Source organism: Amphiura filiformis, chromosome 2, assembly GCF_039555335.1.
Source record: "Amphiura filiformis chromosome 2, Afil_fr2py, whole genome shotgun sequence".
Taxonomy (NCBI): domain Eukaryota; kingdom Metazoa; phylum Echinodermata; class Ophiuroidea; order Amphilepidida; family Amphiuridae; genus Amphiura; species Amphiura filiformis.
Genome location: NC_092629.1, coordinates 55,430,989 through 55,451,184, shown reverse-complemented (window position 1 = coordinate 55,451,184; position 20,196 = coordinate 55,430,989). Strand labels below are relative to the sequence as shown.

The 20,196-nt window shown below is 37.5% G+C and overlaps 1 protein-coding gene across 1 annotated transcript; it reads left to right on the top strand.

The window, feature by feature from the left end:
• The first annotated feature begins 323 nt into the window (after window positions 1–323).
• On the top strand, window positions 324–20,080 carry LOC140146412 (monocarboxylate transporter 2-like). The gene is made up of 4 exons (XM_072168254.1): window positions 324–581; window positions 12,983–13,129; window positions 15,853–16,758; window positions 18,877–20,080. The coding sequence occupies exons 1-4, from the start codon at window positions 383–385 to the stop codon at window positions 19,014–19,016; spliced, it is 1,392 nt and encodes a 463-aa protein (XP_072024355.1). The 5' UTR covers window positions 324–382; the 3' UTR covers window positions 19,017–20,080.
• The last annotated feature ends 116 nt before the right edge of the window (window positions 20,081–20,196 follow it).

Below are 20,196 nucleotides of genomic sequence, written 5' to 3'. Positions count from 1 at the left end.
TGTTCATAACACACAGTACGTACACGGCGTGCGGGACGGTGATGTACACAACAAAGGGTCGTACCACAGCACGACCGAAGGAGTGGTACGTATTGGCGACATGTGCGCTGGTAATAAATTCCAATTTTCTTTGCTTTGCCGTAGTTGGGGATATCTGACAGTAAAAGCTAACATTTTATGGCAAAGAAATTCTAATCTATTTTGTTTGAAAATGTTATATATAATATGGCTTTAACTGCTGCGCTCTCTTGAAGAAGCGAAGGTGTGTTGTCGGTTTTCTTCGTCGCAGACAGCTTTTTATTCTAGACGAGGCTACCAAAGACAGTGGACAGAACATTCTCTACTTGAAGTGTAGACGGCTGTCAAGCTGAATCGAGACATCATGGCAACAACAACGTCAGATGTAGACTCTAACCGAGCCTGGTTCGTAGCTTTGTGCGCTCATGTCTGCATTATGATACACGAAGGACTGATTAAAGCATTAGGAGTCATGATTCCAGAGATAACAGAGTATTTCAATACCTCAACTTGGGTTGTTGGTTTAATTATTGCCATGATGCCTGCCATTGGAAGTTTAATGAGTAAGTTTAACTTTATTTTAATACTTTCTGTTTGTCAACAAGTTAGCCTGTATTGACACTTACGTTAAATAATTTAACATAAATATCATTATTTTTATATATTATTATATCAGATAACGTAGAACTCATATAACATGTTATTATCTTATCATCATTCCATGCAGGGGCTATTTTATGAGAAAGGGTCACTATACGTTAGCAAACGTAAAATCAAAAAGATCAGCTAACGGAGACAAGCTTGTGGGGAAGGGGTTGCTGGCAGAGGGTTTGTCTCCCCTCGAGTTCTGTAAACTTTTACAAATCAAGCGTTAAAATCAAGCATTTTAGCGACACATTTTTGACGTTACGGGCTCGGATGGGACCTAAGAGCTAGCACATCACTCAGACATACCAAATTGCATTCTGAATACGAGGAATATCCTTCTGATATCAAATGATTTTGAATTTTGGAAATTTGACATAATACAAATTTTATGACAATTATCAAAAAATGATATTTTTAACATGTTTAACATGTCTGGTTCACTAATGTATTTCACTATCAAATAATTGACTTGTCATTATTTTTAATTACCCACAGCTCCATGAAAGTACACACTAGGATCACTAATGTCATTAAGTTTAGGGTATTATGTTCAAAAAATGCTAATCAGAATGCAAAAACGAATACAAACTCTGCAAAAATGCATAAAATGAACACAGGTGCCTACAATTGCACGAAATTAATATCTGTAAAATGTAATAATAATATTAATAAAAAAAACGATTTGATTTACTTAGAATGGTATGTTTCATTTAAAATTTCATTCCATTTAATTGAATTACCATTGAACTCTATGAAAGTACACAGAATCTCTTTATTAAATGTTGAATGAAATGCACACGTGTCTCTACCATCTCTTAACCTTTCGCACAGTAGCGTAAAATTCTCGCAACTTAAAGCCATATTATAACATTTGCTGAGGAGAACGCCCTCCAAAAATTTTTAATTCTGTTTTTACACGATTGTAATGTACTTTAGTCAATAAAGATACTCTGCAAAAATCAAGACTTTAGGTGCTGTAGTTTTGTCAAAATCCGAGATTTTGAATAAAACGATGGAACCGGCGTTTTATTATTACGATGGAAATATTAGTCGAACACGTTTGCACAGTACGTACACGGCGTGCGGGATACACATATACACCCAGAGGATCGTACCGTATTACAACCGCGGGAGTAACATGCATGGGCGCTAGTAGCAAATTCCAATTTTCTATGCTTTACCTCACTTGTTTGGCTCAAAATTAAAAGGGGACATATCTGACAGTAAAAGCTAACATTTTATGGAAAATAAATACTAATCTATTTTTAATGAAATGTTATAATATGGCTTTAAGTGATGCAAAGGTGCATAAGATGTCGGCAAATTGTATAAAACAAGAAATGTCTTTAAAAAAGACAATGCCTCAAGAGATTCCAGCGGGCACCATCTGTTATTTGCCATAAGAGATACTTGAAATGCTAGCTTTAAGCCTAGTACAAGGAACTTATACGATGTCCTCATTCACAAACTGATACTATCTGTCCATCGTATAAGACTATTACCGTAAGGCAGCGTATTGAATGAATATTAAACAGTCAAGAATAAGCTCCGCCACCCGCTGTTTCGGATCCCTCACTGTCTCCCAAAACATCAAAAGCGTTGCACGTATACTTACTTAAGACTGTCCTTTTCACATAACGCAGACAAAGTAAGGCCAACTTGCCTACAAATGGTCAAAGTGACGCACGAAATATCTCTGTGTGATCCTATGCAAGTCCCACATCACATCCATCACATCGATATCGGCGATCGTATTTTTTTACTGAAGTTAGGCTAGGCTGGTTACCACCAGCGTCATGCACGTGACGTGACACAGCTAAAATAATCGACCGGAAATCGGGGATCATTAAAACGTCAACAATTTCAAAATACGCAATAACAGTAAACTTAATGGCGAGCGGTCCGAATTTTGAGCCATACAAGTTTACGTGGTGAACTAGCTTTATTTAAGCCATCTTGCAATGGTAATAATTCTGATGTATTTAATGCAGGAATACTTGCATGCCGGGTGGTAATCCGAATAATCAGTCCCAAAACAAAATATTCATTTACTGACATGATCGATGGACCCTGCATTTTTCAATACATTGATGCTGTAGCCTTCGTACAGAGTGAAGAAGGCTACACACAAGGAAGGCTATAATCACGTATCATGTGCCCCAGATGCGTATAGATAATAGAGGCCCTTCTTCAACTCCCAACTTGTGACCACGGAAATAGCTTAATAACTGTGTAGGAAATTTGAAATTTGGACACCAGAAACTTCAGGTTGAAAGTCAAAAAGTGTCAATTGGTACACCTTGATACAGAAGTTATTATACAGTGATAGTAAGATTTTTTCAAATAAAATCTCTTTTCTGTAAAATTGATTGCTGTGCTGAAAAATGTTGCATATAATGGGTACTTGCTTTTTTGTACAGTAATTCATTGGAAGATACCATCAATGATGGTCACAGAATTCTGAAAAATACATTTGTCCATAACTTTGCTAATTTTTTTCCTACAGACAAAACAATTTCAATGTGAAATATCCTACTTGCAGGGTTGTCACCAGGACCAAAAAAGTACTAAAAAGGCTACTTGGAAATTTGATGATCATACCTAGCATCAAGGGCTTAGGCAGCCAGCCGTGTAGGGAGTGTTTTACACACCCAAATTTGTAAATACACACCCAGTTTTTGCCCAGTTTGTACATAAATTTCAAATTTACACACCCAGTTTGTTAAATTTACACTTCCAAACCTTCTGATCCTGCCTAAGACCCTGCCTAGCATGGAGGATAGGCCTAGGCAAAATAAACCCTTTTTTTCTAATAATTTCTCCGCAAGCGTCATTTATGTCGACAAATTGTTCGCAAATCCACAGCAGGGTTGCAAATATACCAAATGTCACTCGGAGTGCGACAATTTGTACAGATAAATTTATCACAGGTATTTTTCTATTAATTTGGCCATTCGTCTGCATATTACCAAAAATAACGCATTTTGGGCGACCGTTTCTCCGCGAACGTTATTTATGTCGACAAATTGTTCGCAAATCCACCACAGGGTTGCAAATATACCATACGTCACTCGGAGTGCGACAATGTGTACAGATAAATTTATCACAGGTATTTTTCTATTAATTTGACCATTCGTCTGCATATTACCAAATATAACCCATTTTGGCCCACCGTTTCACCGCGAACGTCATTTATTGCGACAAATTGTTCGCAAATCCACCGGTTAGTTTTAAGAATATAATACATGGCATAAAATGTGACAATTTATCAAAATAAATTGATAATGAACGCTTTTGTGGATATTTGCCAATACAATTATACATCTGACATGTACATGGTATATGAATTATGATTATGTCTTCAGGCTGTCTTCAGTCAGTAGGAATTCAGATGAGTACATGCAGCTGAGACTAGTCAATGCTAGTCTCATGTTGTAAAAAATGTTGGAGGACTTGTTCTCATTGCTTACCTGTGTTTCACATCATATTTTGTGGTCAAAATGATTACAAATGTGTAATTTGCAATCATTTCCGACGGCTAGTAAGGATTTGAATGCACACTAAACCCCGGGCCGTGACACTCGTATTCAATCCCTGTATAAAAGTGAATTCACTTTTCGGCAGTTGACACATCGTAAGTTTGAGTGACAGTTGCTAGGCATTTTAAATACACATAGTAACACTTAGCCTAAAATGTACGTACGTATGTACGACGAACGTATTGCGTACTACTTCAATAGTGAAACAGACTTATCCCCGTATTTAATTGACAATTCCATATTTGATTGCACCAAAGAAAGATGGCGGATGTCGATCGAGTACGTGCTATTTTATCAGCAAAATTAGCCAAATTCAACATGGGGTCATCGGTTATAATATTTTCCTAGTATATTGAGCTAACACCACAGCTACTTGGTTTTTCACAATATACTAGTAATAAAATAAAGAAAATCAGTAAGCTTAAGACGAATATACCTAGGGGAGATCGGGGGAAAGTGGAACATATTTTTTGTCCAGCCCAAACAGGATTACGAAGCAAGCAAGGCAAAACGTAAGGTTTACAAGATACATATTTGGTGCATACGCACCAATATGAACCTCGCGCCAATCAACCTTTTTGTTCCTTACGACCGGAGGAAAAGTTCGACATATCGCACGATTCTGTAGGATATTTGATTAAAAAGATACAGAGTTAAGTGCACAAAGTACAATAAGTGACTATATCTCATTAACCAATGATCGTACAGATACGCGACCACTGAATTTTTTGTTCCTTATGACCAGACGAAAAGTTTGACATATCGCACGACTCTCTAGAATATTTGGTTAAAAAGATAGAGGGTTAAATGCACAAAATTGAAAAAGTAACTCTATCTCATTAACCAATGATCCTACAGATATGCCACCGCTGATTTCTTTGTTCTTTATGGCCAGAGGAAAAGTTTGACATATCGCACGACTCTGTGGGATATTTGGTTAAAAAGATAGAGGGTTTGGTGCACAAAGTACAAAAAAGTGACTATATCTCATTAACCAATGATCCTGCAGAGATGTGACCACTGACTTTTTTGTTCCTTATGACCAGAGGAAAAGTTTGACATATCGCACGACTCTGGGGGATATTTGGTTAAAAAGATAGAGGGTTAAGTACACAAAGTAGAAAAAGTGACTATATCTCATTAACCAATGATCCTACAGAGATGTGACCACTGACTTTTTGTTCCTTATGACCAGAGGAAAAGTTTGACATATCGCACGACTCTGTGGGATATTTGGTTAAAAAGATAGAGGGTTAAGTACAGAAAGTAAAAAAGTGACTATATCTCATTAACCAATGATCCTACAGAGATGTGACCACTGACTTTTTTGTTCCTTATGACCAGAGGAAAAGTTTGACATATCGCACGACTCTGTGGGATATTTGGTTAAAAAGATAGAGGGTTAAGTACACAAAGTACAAAAAAGTGACTATATCTCATTAACCAATGATCCTACAGAGATGTGACCACTGACTTTTTTGTTCCTTATGACCAGAGGAAAAGTTTGACATATCGCACGACTCTGTGGGATATTTGGTTAAAAAGATAGAGGGTTAAGTACACAAAGTACAAAAAAGGATGCAGCCAAAGATAGGAGCTTGTAGTCACCTGCTCCGCAGCCGACTGATGATTCCGCTTTGCCCCGTGTTCCACTTTGCCCCGGTCTCCCCTAAATATTCGTATCAGGCTGAACTATTTAGGTGCCGTTCACAAACGAGCCGTAAATTCCCTAAATTATTCTGAGTTATGGTGTAAAATGTGTACGAAGGTCGTATTCATCGGTCACTTAAGCTGGCGCGACATCTGTCTTATTTTGATAGTCACAACACCAATCAATAATCCTATTATTGAAGTGGATAATAAGCTTCTACCTTAGATGGCTATAGAACTTTTAATAGCTCTGGTCTTTGTTTGCTTTTGCTAAATCCTTTTCAAGTCGTGGGTTACCAGGCATTGTATTTTGTATAGGTATGCATAACCAACAATTAACAATGAGAGAACCTTCTTAAACCTCGCTGACTTGGGGATGATTTGAAATGACCGCCAATTATGACTGTTTGATATTTATTGCCAGCAATGTGGAAAAAGAGACACACATAGAAACGAAAAAAGCTATAATTTTGTTGAAGGAGCAAAGTTTAACTAACCATAACTTCGCTTCTGGATATCGTTTGAAGTCAAATGATATACCATTTTTAAGTTTATGATGTTTATTTTTTAAACACGAAATAAAACAAAATTGACCGGGGGAGGAATTTACGGCTCATTCGCCTTGGACGGTCACATTTTTGTAAGACGGGGGTGCAGGCCCTCTAAATATCCGTAAAATCCTTCACAGATACCTTATTTCAGATTAACTTCTTTAAAACAATAAAAACTTCACACATTCAAAGCTTTATATTCTTTTCAAAGTCCAGAATCAAGTCAAACATTTTATAATCACTCTTCAAGGCAAACATTTTACTACAACCCCGTATAAAGAATTTATGACCGTCCCTGCCATTTTTTTTTTCTAATGCATAATTCATTAGCCCGAAATGCAGACTTATTGAGCATTTTGTACCGTAAGAACTTCGTGGCAACATGGAAAACGTAGCCCAAATGTACTTGACAGAATGATTTTGTCATGGCAATCCGGCTATTATTTCGCCCAATAGTCGTGTTTCATGTTCCAATTCCAATACATACTGCTTTCGGCAGAAAAAGTTGCATTCAAATTTTATTACAAAAAAATTAACACACTCTTCATGAACTAAATGTCTATAGTGCTCAACTTAAAATACTAAGATGTTCAGTCCTTAAAGGTACTTGTCCATCAAGGTAATTGCCAAGGATCTATGAATGCTAAAGATGCCTACTGTGCCACGGTGACTGTGGTTAACATTCGGCGATTTTCGAAGATATACATATCAACACGTTTCTAGTGTATTAAAAATCAGATTTTGGTAGGAATACAGTCATAGAAAGACATATGACTCTACTTGTCTGTTTGATTTTCATTTAATACAAATTAATTTTGATGAATTGAACTGGTACGACTCTTAGGACTCGTGATAAATGACGATTAATTTTGTAATAATAAAATGAAAACGCTGGGTCATTCACGACGTCATTTGTAATTCATGTCAAAACCTGGGGAGTGACCACACACATCCGTGTATACGTGCGCAATCGATACTCAATGATCCAGACAATACCGTTTGAATATACCGCCCTTATGTATGCACCTGCTTGACACATCTTGTCATTTGCGGGAAGATATAATACCCTAATAGCTTACAATAGATACCCCACCGTAAATAGCTCTCTTCATTACCTCGCCGTGCCAGTATATACGCGTAGTGTACGTACTTTTGAACCATATTTTGTTGTTGGCTATCAGCAGATGCTCAATGATACCGGGAAGTGTTGCAGAAAGGTAAGCGTACTCTTTATTTATTCAAAATATCACATATCAATGAATTTAAATTGGAAATCCAAAAAGGAAATGTCAGGTCAAAATTCTCACCTTAGAATTATTGTGAAATAAAATCAAACCTAATTTACGCTCCGCAAACAACGTACAATGATTTCCATTGGTGTTTGCTACACGTGTATATAATAAGTTGTGATTTGGGGCTAATTTAAGAATAGTTAATGCCTCGAGTTTAAAAATACACCGAGTGATGTTTTTGATCAAAAACATCGACAATTCAAGACTCTGTAAAAACAAATCAAGAATTATCTGGGATAATTGCAACTAAGTATAATGAAAGTTATGATCTAAGCTACCAGATGCATCATTAATTTCCTGACTATGATATTTAGTTGTGGGAAAAGATTACTTTAATGTTTTGGCGGGATTATTTCCCGCCAAAAATTTCAACCAAAAAGAGCATGTAGCCTTAAACAGGGTGTCTATTTTATACAAGCAATATACAGGATGAGTAAATAGCTGCAATAGTGCAAAGAATCCATCTTTATTTAATAACCAGATGGAACTTCTAGGTTTTATAATAGGCATGATAATGTGACCTTGTGTGAAAAAACGAAGAAATTAGCACTTACCGTTCTGTTTTTATGGCACATTTTACAGCGATATCGAATTTTGAATGTCAGTACACTCTTTGTAAGGTAGATTTTTAGAACAACTGCCATTTTCTTAACCTCATTGGCACTGAAGTAGAATGGTGCACCCAAAGTTTGATTGTCTCTGGTCTTGTAAAAGTAGAGGAAACATATTACTTTGTTTTGTTTTTCATATACCTTTACACTAAAATTTCATTCTCTATAAAAGAAACATACAAATTTGTGGGCGGGTTTTCAAATGTCGAAAGGAATGCGTGCAAATTATTGAAGTGGAATTGGGTGAGGTGTGAAGGACTTTTAAGTAGTAATATTAGTTTGAACCGAAAAAAGAAATTGAAAGAACGCAAAAATCAACATTGATTTAAGTTAAAACCCGTTTCAGATCTAGTGTCGTTATTTCACATTGTGTGCTCTCATTCAAAATACATGGTGCCAAAGTTTAATTGGGTATCGCCGTAAAATGACTCATAAAAAGTAAATGGTAGCTGCGATTCACTTCCTTTTTTCACAAACGTGAATATTGATTCGTTGACCTATTGCACTTTTTTTACTCACCATACGTTTAATACCCAAATGATTTGATGTGCGCATCATTAAGTGTCTATGTGTTTACCCAGCAAACACAAAAACGTTTTAAAAACGTTTTAAATAAGTTATATTTTGGCTTTTGGTTTAGGTAAATACGTTTTAATAACATTAAAATGTCGGGTTATATAAAGGTCATGATAACGTTTTAAAACGTTTTGTATGAAAACACACTACAACAATATTTTTAAATGTTTTCAAAAAATGTTATTGTAAACTATTTTGGAAACATTTTGCCAAATATTGTGTCATATACTTAAATAACATTATGTTAAAATATTTGAACCCAGCAAACACAGAAATGTTCTTAAAATGTTTTTTTCAAAACCTTTTAATCACATTTAAATGTCGGGTTATATAATGGTCATGAAAACGTTTTTAAAACGTTATTGAAAATATTTTCTGCAAACATTTTTCGCAAAATATTTGTTCAACCCCCAAATAACATTTTGTTTAAAATGTTTTGCATCAAGTTTTCAAGAATGTTTTTGGAATGTTATTAAAATGTTTTATACCCTTTATATAACCCGACATTTAAACGTTTTCTGTAAAACATTTTTGTTTGCTGAGCAGTAGATTATCAAAAATGTTTTTTAAGGTTATGAAAACGTTTTATACTCTTAATATCCCCTTTATATAACCCGACATTTAAACGTTTTCTGACAACCTTTTATAACCTTTTGCGAATGATGTCGAAAACGTTTTGTGTTTGCTGGGTAGTTAGTAGCGTTGAAAGTGTTCAATTTGGTACTTAACTCTATACCTTGACTGTGTAAGCACCGAGAAGCAGGGTCAGATTAACCATTGGGCCAGAATGATGGGCCAGGGCCCCCAAATTTTGGGGGCCCCAAATTGCCTTGTGCATCTTCCTTTTTAGCTCAAAAACACCATGTTTTGGACCAAAATAGGGTAAAATTGGACACTTTTGTTTGCTTGCTTGAAAGTTTGCTTGCTTGATTTCCCCCGCCAATTGAATGTTTGACTGATCACCGCAAACTACACAATTAGGATATAGGATTTTCCGACTAGATCAGTCTTACCTTGTAGAGGAACTCCTTTAATTTCTTAGTCATTTTTCGTGCTGAAACTAGTATAGAAATATTTTAAGCACGGAATTTTTAATTGTCACTGCACGGATTTCTATTCTCACTGCACGAACGTACCAGGAGTCATGTTAAAATAGCCCCTGGTACCATGCCATGTCAATATATCATGACACATTAAATATTAAATCTTTATTCAATAGAAGGTCATGTGTCATATACTGGGGTACCAAAAAAATGAAATGAAATGTGCCAAGGTTGGTTGTGGATTAGGGGGGTAGGGGTTAGGGACTCATATCGTAAATTTGATCTAAAACCCCCATTAAAAATTGAATCTAGTAAAGATATGTCTTAATGAGCTCCCAGACCTCTAGACCAAATAAATTTAAGACTAACACTTGCTTAGAATTATTGTAAATGTGGAAAAAAGAGGGGGGGGGTAAATACCCTTCTACTTCACGATTGTTTTTGCCTGCACTCTCTCATTTTAACCGATTTTCAACAACAAAAAAACAGGTGTCAAAATGCTCAGGAGGATGAACCACTTCAAATGAGACTTGTAGGTAAAATTTAACTTTTTTTTACTATGTAACACAAAGCTACCCCAGTTTATGACACAGGACAAGACATGAGTAACGACATTGACAGACGTGTCGTTTCATAAATCAAACTTCAGCATGTCAAAAGAAGACTATAATCTGATAATTACTAGTTTGCGTCTGATGTCAGGACAAAGGTACAGTACTGCATTTTTTTTGTCTGGTTGACAGAACGTCATACGCAAACTAGTCTTTTTAATTAGGTCTTCAATTATAATATAAGTCCCTTTTGTTGGAAAGATGGGCACTTTGACGTATTCCTCTTCGTTCAGCAGCCGAATTAGTATCACACTGGCTACTACGCAACACAATGATCTGGTTTGCAAGTGCTAGTCTTTAAAGGTCCGTAACCCGATCGACAGCATCATCCCCCCCCGATTTTTTTTCATTGTTGATGAGGTTTTGGTATCACATAATAAGATACTATTTTATATACTACTGAAATTTGACGCTCCAAGTCGATGTATTTCCGGAGAAATCATGAAACACAGCGGTTTTTACAGGCTACCATTTTGTAAATAGATTTCTGGGCAGGGAATTAATTGCGAATCATCAGTCTCCTCAACAGCTACTTTGGTTTCGCGTCATACACATTCTGTGAAAAAAGCGAACCACGAAAAAAGCGAACCACACTACCTGCTGAGGAGACGATGTGCCGTATTTAGTTATAAAAATTCCACGACGGACGTAGTGTACTGAATGGCTCAATTGGTTAGCGCATTATGTTTTACCCGAGAGGTACCCGGTTCAAAACCCGGTATTGGAAGGGGTTTTTTTCCTCTCCATTTTTAACCCAAACTTTTTTATATTCATTTGAAATGTACATATTGCAAGGGGAAATATATTTTGTTTCCTTTTTTTCTGAAACGGTACGAAAAAATCCCAAATATTTTCCGTTCAATACGGGCCGGACATTGTACAGCATGTCAGCATTCGTCATACGAACGGGAATTGTTGTTGTTGCTTGCCTGCCCATAATGCAATTCACGTATTGGATTGCAAATTTGGCTATTTATTCACATTTACGCTGAAAATGCTCTCGTTTTTTCACAAAGCAGCATAAAGGGGGCGATATTTGATATTATTATGTAATTTTAAAGACAATCCATATCCAAAACCATTAGGGTTACCCCCCTTTAAGGTCTGCCTAGATTTACCTTTGTCTACAGCTTTTATATTAAAGCTGTATTATAACATTTCCATAATAATTAAATTAAGCAGAATACTTTGAATTAAGTATTTCCCTTCCATAAAATGTTAGCTTTTACTGTCATTATGTTCCCTTTTAATTTTGAGCCGAACAACTGTAGCTAGTAAACCAAAGAAAATTGGAATTTACTACCAGCGCCGATATTGCTAGTGCATATCACCACGTAGGTCGTGCTTCGACCAAAGTAGAATACTTTGTATAGAATTGTAGAATACTTTGCTTCGACACGGTCCTGTGTAATGCCGTCTCGCACGCCATGTACGTACTATGCTAAGAACATGGCATACGCGTTCGACTATTATTTCCATCGTAATAATTAAACGACGGTTCCTGCACTTTATTCTTAATCTCTGATTTTCACAAAACTACAGCACCTAAAGACTTGATTTTGCTGGGTATTTTACCCTTATGAAGCGCATTACAATCGTGTAAAAACATAATTGTGAAAAATATTGAGGGCCTGCTCCATCAGGAGATATTACAATATGGCTTTAAACTCAAATCAGGGTTTTACCTTTGTCATACATTCAGTAACACCTCGGAAATCCTATGCCCACTAATGAATTCATGATATCTGGGACATCTAACACGGACTACGAAGGGATTGAGTTGTTTGCCCCCCCCCCCCCTAATGTTCAACTATAAACGTCATACCTTTATACTTGATACCAAAGTATAGCTATATGGGTCTCCTCTATCCAGTGATACCACAATAAGTACAAACATTCCTCACATAATATCGCTATGACGTCATAATGTGAGGGCGCCCATGCAAATATGGGAAATTTTGGCTATGTACAAAAGTATAGGCAAAATTGATTTTCGGCAAGTAAAAGGTCAGTAGCTCTTTTACAATAATTTTACAAGAGCAAAATACAAATCATTGATTTTACTGTAGAAAGCATTGGTGAGCTTCATCCTCCTGTTCATTTTTTTTGGACGGTCCTACCCCAGGGTAAGGTGTTGTTGTAAAAATTTGATCACTAAAATGAGAGCAATGGATGGATCTATGATTAGCTTAGGTCGTTTGGGCTAAGATACAAATTCTTAGGGGGCTTAGTACCCCCCCCCTTCTCGTAGTCCTAGGGATGTTTATGTTCAATTTTTACATAAGGGGTTGTGCAAAGATTATCTGTGTGTTGATTTTAGATTTATTTGCCATGCTGACGTCAGATGTGGCAGTATGGCGGCAACCTACGTTTACTAAGTATTTTACTGTTTATCAGGCTCATATCACAATTACCATCATAAGTGTTAATGTGTATTTTTAAGGTCTATCCGCGGGACCTCTTGGTGAGAAAGTGTCTTCAAGATCCATCATTATGGTATGTGGGCTCATAGGAGCGACTGGATTGGTGATATGTTCCTGGGTTACAAAGACAATCACGGGATTTGGAGTGGTACTTATAGGCTTTACAGGTAGGGAAATTTTTTTTAACTTTGCATTTAAATCTTTCATTTGCTAGCTACTCTAGGAAGGAAATAAGAGTAAAGGACCATTCCTGACGGAACTAAGTTCCACTTAGACCAGGTCTAACTTTAGACCCGGTCTAACTCCTTTGTGCATTCGGACCTTGATGTTTAAAAAGTTTACGCGGGTGTATGTAAAATGTATAATATATACGTACCACTGTTTACGACTTAGTCGCCAATAATTGCCGTCGCGACTATTAGTGGTTAAGGTTGCCACTGCGACGTGCCTGGTAGGCGAGGGGCTGGACGGGGTTGTAGGCGATTGCCCGCTGACAACTCGAAGAACATAAGAAAACGAAATGTTCCCTTTTCTCAGAACTCGAGGGTTGACAAACAGAAGGCCTTAACTCAAAAAGTGCCTTTTTGAGAAAAATTAGTAAAAATAATATTGCATTGAAATGTGACCAAGTATTATTGTGCTATAGATGCAATAGGAAGTTGATTGAGTTAAGGGTTTATGATTTTAAGAATCTATGGGTATTACAGATTATTTTGGTACCAAAATCTCAAAATGGCCAAAAGTGAGTTAAGGCCTTCTGTTTGTCAACCCTCGAACTGTTTTAATACGCAAACATTCGGTAAATATCTTGCTTTGTAAATTTGAAAATATCTCGCGCTTCACACAAAATTAACCCATTGTGTATCAACTTTCGTTTCATATAGTATGAAACTGATTATTTTGCACGACAGACAACTATTTATTGTGTCTTCAAGATAGGCCCACATAAATAAAACAATTGTAATACATAAGGTTTGGCTGAATTTACACGTTCCGGCCGTTGTTGAAATTACAAAATAGCTTGATATTGACTACATTGCCGACTAGATTGAAAGACGCGGCTAAGGTTCAGACGTTAATTAAAAACCCTGAGCACTACCTGCCGATCTAACATTACCTCTGATTGGTCAATTACATGATACCTTCACTTTAATCACCAATCAGAATGGAGCTTTGCAAATAATTTACCCCAATTTTGTGTGTGTGGAAATTATTCTAACAATGTTGCTAATTGGTCCAATTGATAATGAAAACTTCTTTTGGCCAATCGGCAGGTAGTTCTCATGGGGTTAACTGTTGCGTACTCACATTCACTGTTCGTCTTGAGAAACTTATTTTTAATATCGAGCAAAAAAAAGTAAAAGCAAGTTTTGTGATGCCTGTCTGAAGACGTTGTCTTTGCATAATATGATGCTGCCTCGTTCATTCTGAAACATACCTTACGCGTGATTATGAATATTTTGAGTCATCCAGTAGTATAAAATAGACAAAAATATGAATCAAATACTGGACTCACCAACGATTTTTTTTCAGTAACGTTGCGACCCGTTCACCGGGTCTTCATCAGACTGCGCAGAGACTTGACTGATGGTTTGGTCACGTGATGGTAATCGGCGAGGAAGTAGTCACGGTGGGGTCCATCCGGGAAAGAGCCGAGCAGCCAGTACTCAACAAGAAGGGGGGGCCTCCGTTTCCTGCTATCACACGCCTGGGACCCCACCGTGAAACTACTTCCTCGCCGATTACCATCACGTGACCAAACCATCAGTCAAGTCTCTGCGCAGTCTGATGAAGACCCGGTGAACGGGTCGCAACGTTACTGAAAAAAATCGTTGGTGAGTCCAGTATTTGATTCATATTTTTGTCTATACCTTACGCGTGTTGATTTTGTGTATTTTGGGCATAAAGGTTACCTCCAAATCTAAGTACTTGCCATAGTAGTGACATTTGGTGTTGACTAGTCGAGTACTCTGCATGCTAGCCATAGGCTTCGATAACCACTGAACCAATACTAGGCTTGTTTGTACTCAATTTAATGCATTTTTCATGCTAATTCCAAATATAGTCATGGAAATTGAAAACTATGAATTTTATTTTCGAAATGAAAAATGAAACTTGACATCTGCCGTTGACACCCGCGTGATTTGCTCAGCCTGGAAATCGCAATCTCTCTATTGGCATGTTACACGAATCTCTGTACATAAGTAGTGAAATTAGCAACATTTATTTGTATGGGGCTTCTATTTTGTCAATACTGCTGTATTCCTCGTTTTTGCCCAATTTTTCAAAGTATCTAAATGACAATTTTAATAACTTATTCTTCACTTTTAGGCAATTTGTACACAATTTTCTTTCGCTGGGATCACTGTATGTGCCTTTAAAAAGCATCTGCATCAAAAATATGTTATCGCGTGCGAATAATTAATTAATTAATACATTACACATAAATAATTACATAAAAATGTATGAATAAATTAACAAATACATAATCATTATAAACAAACTTTGTTCTGTATCGTGTTTTTTTCCTCCTTCAAGAGCACCGCTGAGATTAGCCTTTGTCATGAGCACAGCAATGCCTCCATCTTCATTATTAAATACAAAGGCCTAAAAAATTGTTTGATTGGCGTAACCCGACCGACCCTAAAAATAGGCTCGACCCTAGACTTTTTTTTTCTTATTTTTTTTGCAAAAATAAAAAATAAAATAAAATAAAGGAAAAAAAGGAAAAAAAGAAAGAAACAAAAAAGTTCCAAGGCCTTTATCATACGCAATGTACAGCTTCAAATGCGTGTGTAAAAAAATTGCCGACCGACCTACCCTAATTTTCTTATGTTACGCCAATCAAACAATTTTTAGGCCTAATATGTTTTTTTTTTTTCTCCTTCAGGAGTATCATTGAGATTATCTTTCGTCATGAGCACATCAATACTAGGGCAATATTTCAGTAGATATTACGCAATTGCAAACAGTATTGCCTTTCTTGGGTCATCATCTGGCATCATTATATTTGCACCTTTAACACAATACCTCATTATTGAGTATGGGTGGAGAGGCACGTTGCTGATACTCGGTGGTATTTGTGCCCACGTAATTGTTTGCGGTGGAGTCATGAAAGAAGCGGTAACCGATGACGGGGATCATGAAACCTTGCAAGAAGTTGTAGACATCAAAGTTGACGATGATGATGTTGCAGCTAACGCCAGTATGAATACCGAGAACGCTACAGAATACGCAGAATTACATGAGCATGATGAGGGCGCCACAGAACACACACCATTAAATGTAAAATCAATTCCTATTCCAAAAGAAGACGATAAATTGGATAAATATGGTCTCCATCTATTTTGCAACGTTAAATTCCTTGCGTTACTGCTATCTACATTTGTGGGTATGTTCGTTTACGCAGGGTGGATGGTATACCTTGTGCCACACGCAAAGGGAAAAGGACTAGTTACCTATGGTGCAACCTCCCTCGCTACTGCGGGTGGCATAGGAAGTTTAATAGGCAAAATTGTTATTTCGCCGATTTTAGATCGAAAAATAATTTCTCCGACAATTTTATTAACGATGGGTTTGTTACTCAGTGGAATTTCGTTGATATTAGACTCATTCTGTAGCAACTATGTGATACTAATAATGCTTTCTGTGGTGTTTGGATTTACGCTGGGCACTACGATGTTGATTGTATTTGTAATGATGATAGACATTACTGGAGTAAAGAACTTACCAAAAGCGGTGGCGTGGATATTTGTTGTGACTGGAGCTGCCCGGATGTTAGCTGGATTTTTCATTGGTAAGCCATAAGACACCACGGGATACCATTACGTGGAAGCCCGTTGAAAGCGAGGGCGCCCTACACCTTTCATGCATAAAAAGTTCTGTACATAGATACCGAGGCATCCACTCTACACCCATATAAAGCGAGGAAAGTTGTGTTTTTCAAATGAGGTCTGCCTATCTAATAATCTAGAAATCCTCGCTTGTTCTTCGCTTTGTCATTTTTCCTCGGTTTGTATGCGTAGATCTTTCACAATTCCTCGCTTTCAACGGGCACTCCAACATACAAGTACTCGCATCCACACATATCGCGCAGCCCCACCTCAATCACACACCGGCACCACTCCACGCCTATATAAATACATCTACTTATTCCAAAGTCCGACAGTATACTGTCGACGTTTTCGACTGTTTACTCCTCTTTTATTTCTCCAGCTGTTTTCCCTCATTACTCTGAATTTATGCTCTATCGTTGAGCAATTGCGATGCATCGCTTTTGGAGAGCGATGGGGAAATCGCCGAATTTTGCCATGCATGTTGTATTCATTTGATACTAAACAACTTTGGGCCACAGAACACAATTTTAGAACATCCGTTGCTGTCAATAATGATTGTTTTGAATTAATCTATCTCAGAAGATTAATGATCGAGAAAGGTAAATTAATTATGAAATCAATAGATCATATTGCTAGGAAATAATTGGCTGATGCCACAGTGGGTTGATGCATTCACCAGCGACATCGCTCAGGAGTTCAGAAAAGCAATGGGTGTCGATCAATCGGCTCGACGCTCTGGAATCGGAACTAAACACAGAACAGTGCGAGAGAACCGCTTTTGTCCAAGAGTGATCGAGTATAAATTCAGCTTTAGTCTTCCTTTAGTTTATTCTGCTTATTTTATTTCATCCTTTTGATTATCAACAACATTACAAAAAGAGTATATTTTCAAATCGATTTGCCATTTGCCACAAGATCACGCTGCCTCCAGCAGGTCTGCTCCACTCTGGCTGTGACCTAATTTGAGCGCTGGCGATACCAGCTCAAAATTGGCCCTAGGCTGTGCTAACTTATGGTGTTTTGTTACCATCTCATGATCTAGTACCTTGCGACCCATATCCAAAACCCAAGGAATTGAATCTAAGGCACAAAAGGTTTGTTGTAAAAGTAGTACATAATCCAGAAAACGACAAATCCTTTAAAGTCAACAATAGGAATAATAGTATTGTACAGTAAAATTATATGCAACCCAAAATTATTTACTCATGCACCCTAACACCAACTGGCCCTGCTCTGATTGTAATCTTCAAAATACATTAACTATAGTTTGATCAGCTCATAATCGGCGGGCCTTATAACATCGCGGATTGATATATTTCGATAATTTTCTTGTGGTATCTCGCTAGAAGTATCACGAAGTATTTAATAAGGGGCTGGCATTTTCTTCGGAAGGGGGGGGGGGTCACAAATATGTCGGTGACCGGAGTCAATTTTTTATGACCCCCCTATCGCGGGCAAATTTTTTTTTACGACCCCCCTATCGCGGGTCGAACAATTTTATGTCCCCCCCCCCTTCCAACTACACAGACTCAAGAAAAATTATTTATTACTGGAACTAAGGCGCGGAGCGCGTCAAAACTTAAAAGTGAAGAAAGTGTGTGGAGCGCGGTAAAATTTTTATTGTAAGTGTAAAGAAGGCGCGCGGAGCGTGTAAAAATTGTGCATAGATTGTACGCACATTTCGACTGCGAAGTTAAAGAATGCGCAAATTTTAAGTCACCAGCCCTAAATAATTCTATAACCCCCCCCCCCTATTTTGGGTGTTAAAAAATTATACCCCCCCTATTTTTGGTCTGAAAATTCTATGACCCCCCCAGTATATTTGTGACCCCCCTTCCGAAGAAAATGCCAGCCCCCTAAGTCAGCTTAAACACTCTTAACATGGTCCTACTTTTCGGCGTAGTGATCAAACAATACCCGCCGATTACGAGCTGATCAAACTATACCTAGGTTGCAGCCAACCTGGGAACTGTCGCAGCTATAGAGCGCAGCCAGAATTAAAAAGGGTAACAGGGCCAAAGAGAATCCAACCCACTAGAGCGCAGCATTATTTGTGCTCTTATATATCATCCCTACAGGCTGGTTGTACGAACTCACAGGTAACTACGATGCAAGTTGGATAGTCATGGGATCTATGAATGTCTTTGTCGCCTTCATCATCAGTATCGACCTGGTTTATAAATGTATCGATGACCTGCACAGTCGTGTTCTTGGTTAAACTGCATCCCAAACATCGACTTATCATGGATATACAGTACGTAGAGCAAGCAGCATGACGTATCAGCCAATCATAAGCCTTAAAGTTCGTTAATTATGTAGACAAATCCAATTTTCAGGGGATGTTGCGAAGAGAAGTTCAGGTATTGATCTGTGTGGAATGAGAAATTTCGCGGGGGTGTAGGTGGATCATCGCATTACTGAAGAAGTCAACCGACCTGGTTGACGAAACTGTCTAACCGTGAGTAGAAAATTGGATTTGTCTACATAATTAACGAACTTAATGACTTTATACAATCCTGATGAATCTATTCCAAAATCATAAGCCTTGATTGTGACCGTTTAGCTGCACTGCTCATGCGTCATGCCGCTCAGCTGCAAGCAGCATAAAAGTATGAAACCAGCATAAGAGCGAGGACTGAGTTTCCCACACTGAACAATGCCAGGAGGGTGAAAGTTCATAAGGGCAATGTCAGAATATGAGGTACCACCAATGGCCATTTGCGGAAGTGAAGCCACGTCTGTGACCTGTATAGTCTGCCTATTAGTATTAGGAAGTTCATAACATCCTGCATATTTAATGCCTCATAAGTTACTTGGTATAACTGATTTACAATAGAATAGTTCTTATACTATGTTTTACTGTATTAATATTTAACATATTGATAAATTGTGACCAAATGTTTATTTAATATCTTCCATGGTCTATGGCAAGACGGGTGTGCCTACTAAGCATGCCGGGAAATAAACTGACCTATGTCAATTCAGATCGCAGAGATGAGGTACCACTTGTGTGAATCGTGACGTTTTTCAGTCGCAATTCCCGGAGATCGAAGTTCCCTGGCAATGCTGAAAGCCAGGAGGCCCGCTATAGACTTTTTATTCCACCATGCGACGTAGAATAGTCGATACAACATGTCTTCGTTATATTTAGTCTATTTATATGCTACTTCCAATCATGTTCAACTTCTAACGAATGGTTGTTGATATTATATTTAACATCAAATATAACTGATATTTCGTCAACAAACATTCGTTAGATGATAAAAATGATTACTAGATTGAATAACGAATACTTGTTGAACGAATTCTACGTCAAATATTTGAAGTCTGTATGGCCCTTTATCCCATGTGTTGCGGGCACTTTTCCATTGCGACAGATACAATGGCCAATTTTTCGT

Excerpts from the sequence above, each read along its gene's own strand:
- LOC140146412 (XM_072168254.1), top strand. The coding sequence starts at position 383 with ATGGCAACAACAACGTCAGATGTAGACTCTAACCGAGCCTGGTTCGTA. Across the intron at positions 582-12,982 it reads TGCCATTGGAAGTTTAATGA|GTCTATCCGCGGGACCTCTT; the intron begins GTAAGTTTAACT and ends TGTATTTTTAAG. Across the intron at positions 13,130-15,852 it reads GGTACTTATAGGCTTTACAG|GAGTATCATTGAGATTATCT; the intron begins GTAGGGAAATTT and ends TTTCTCCTTCAG.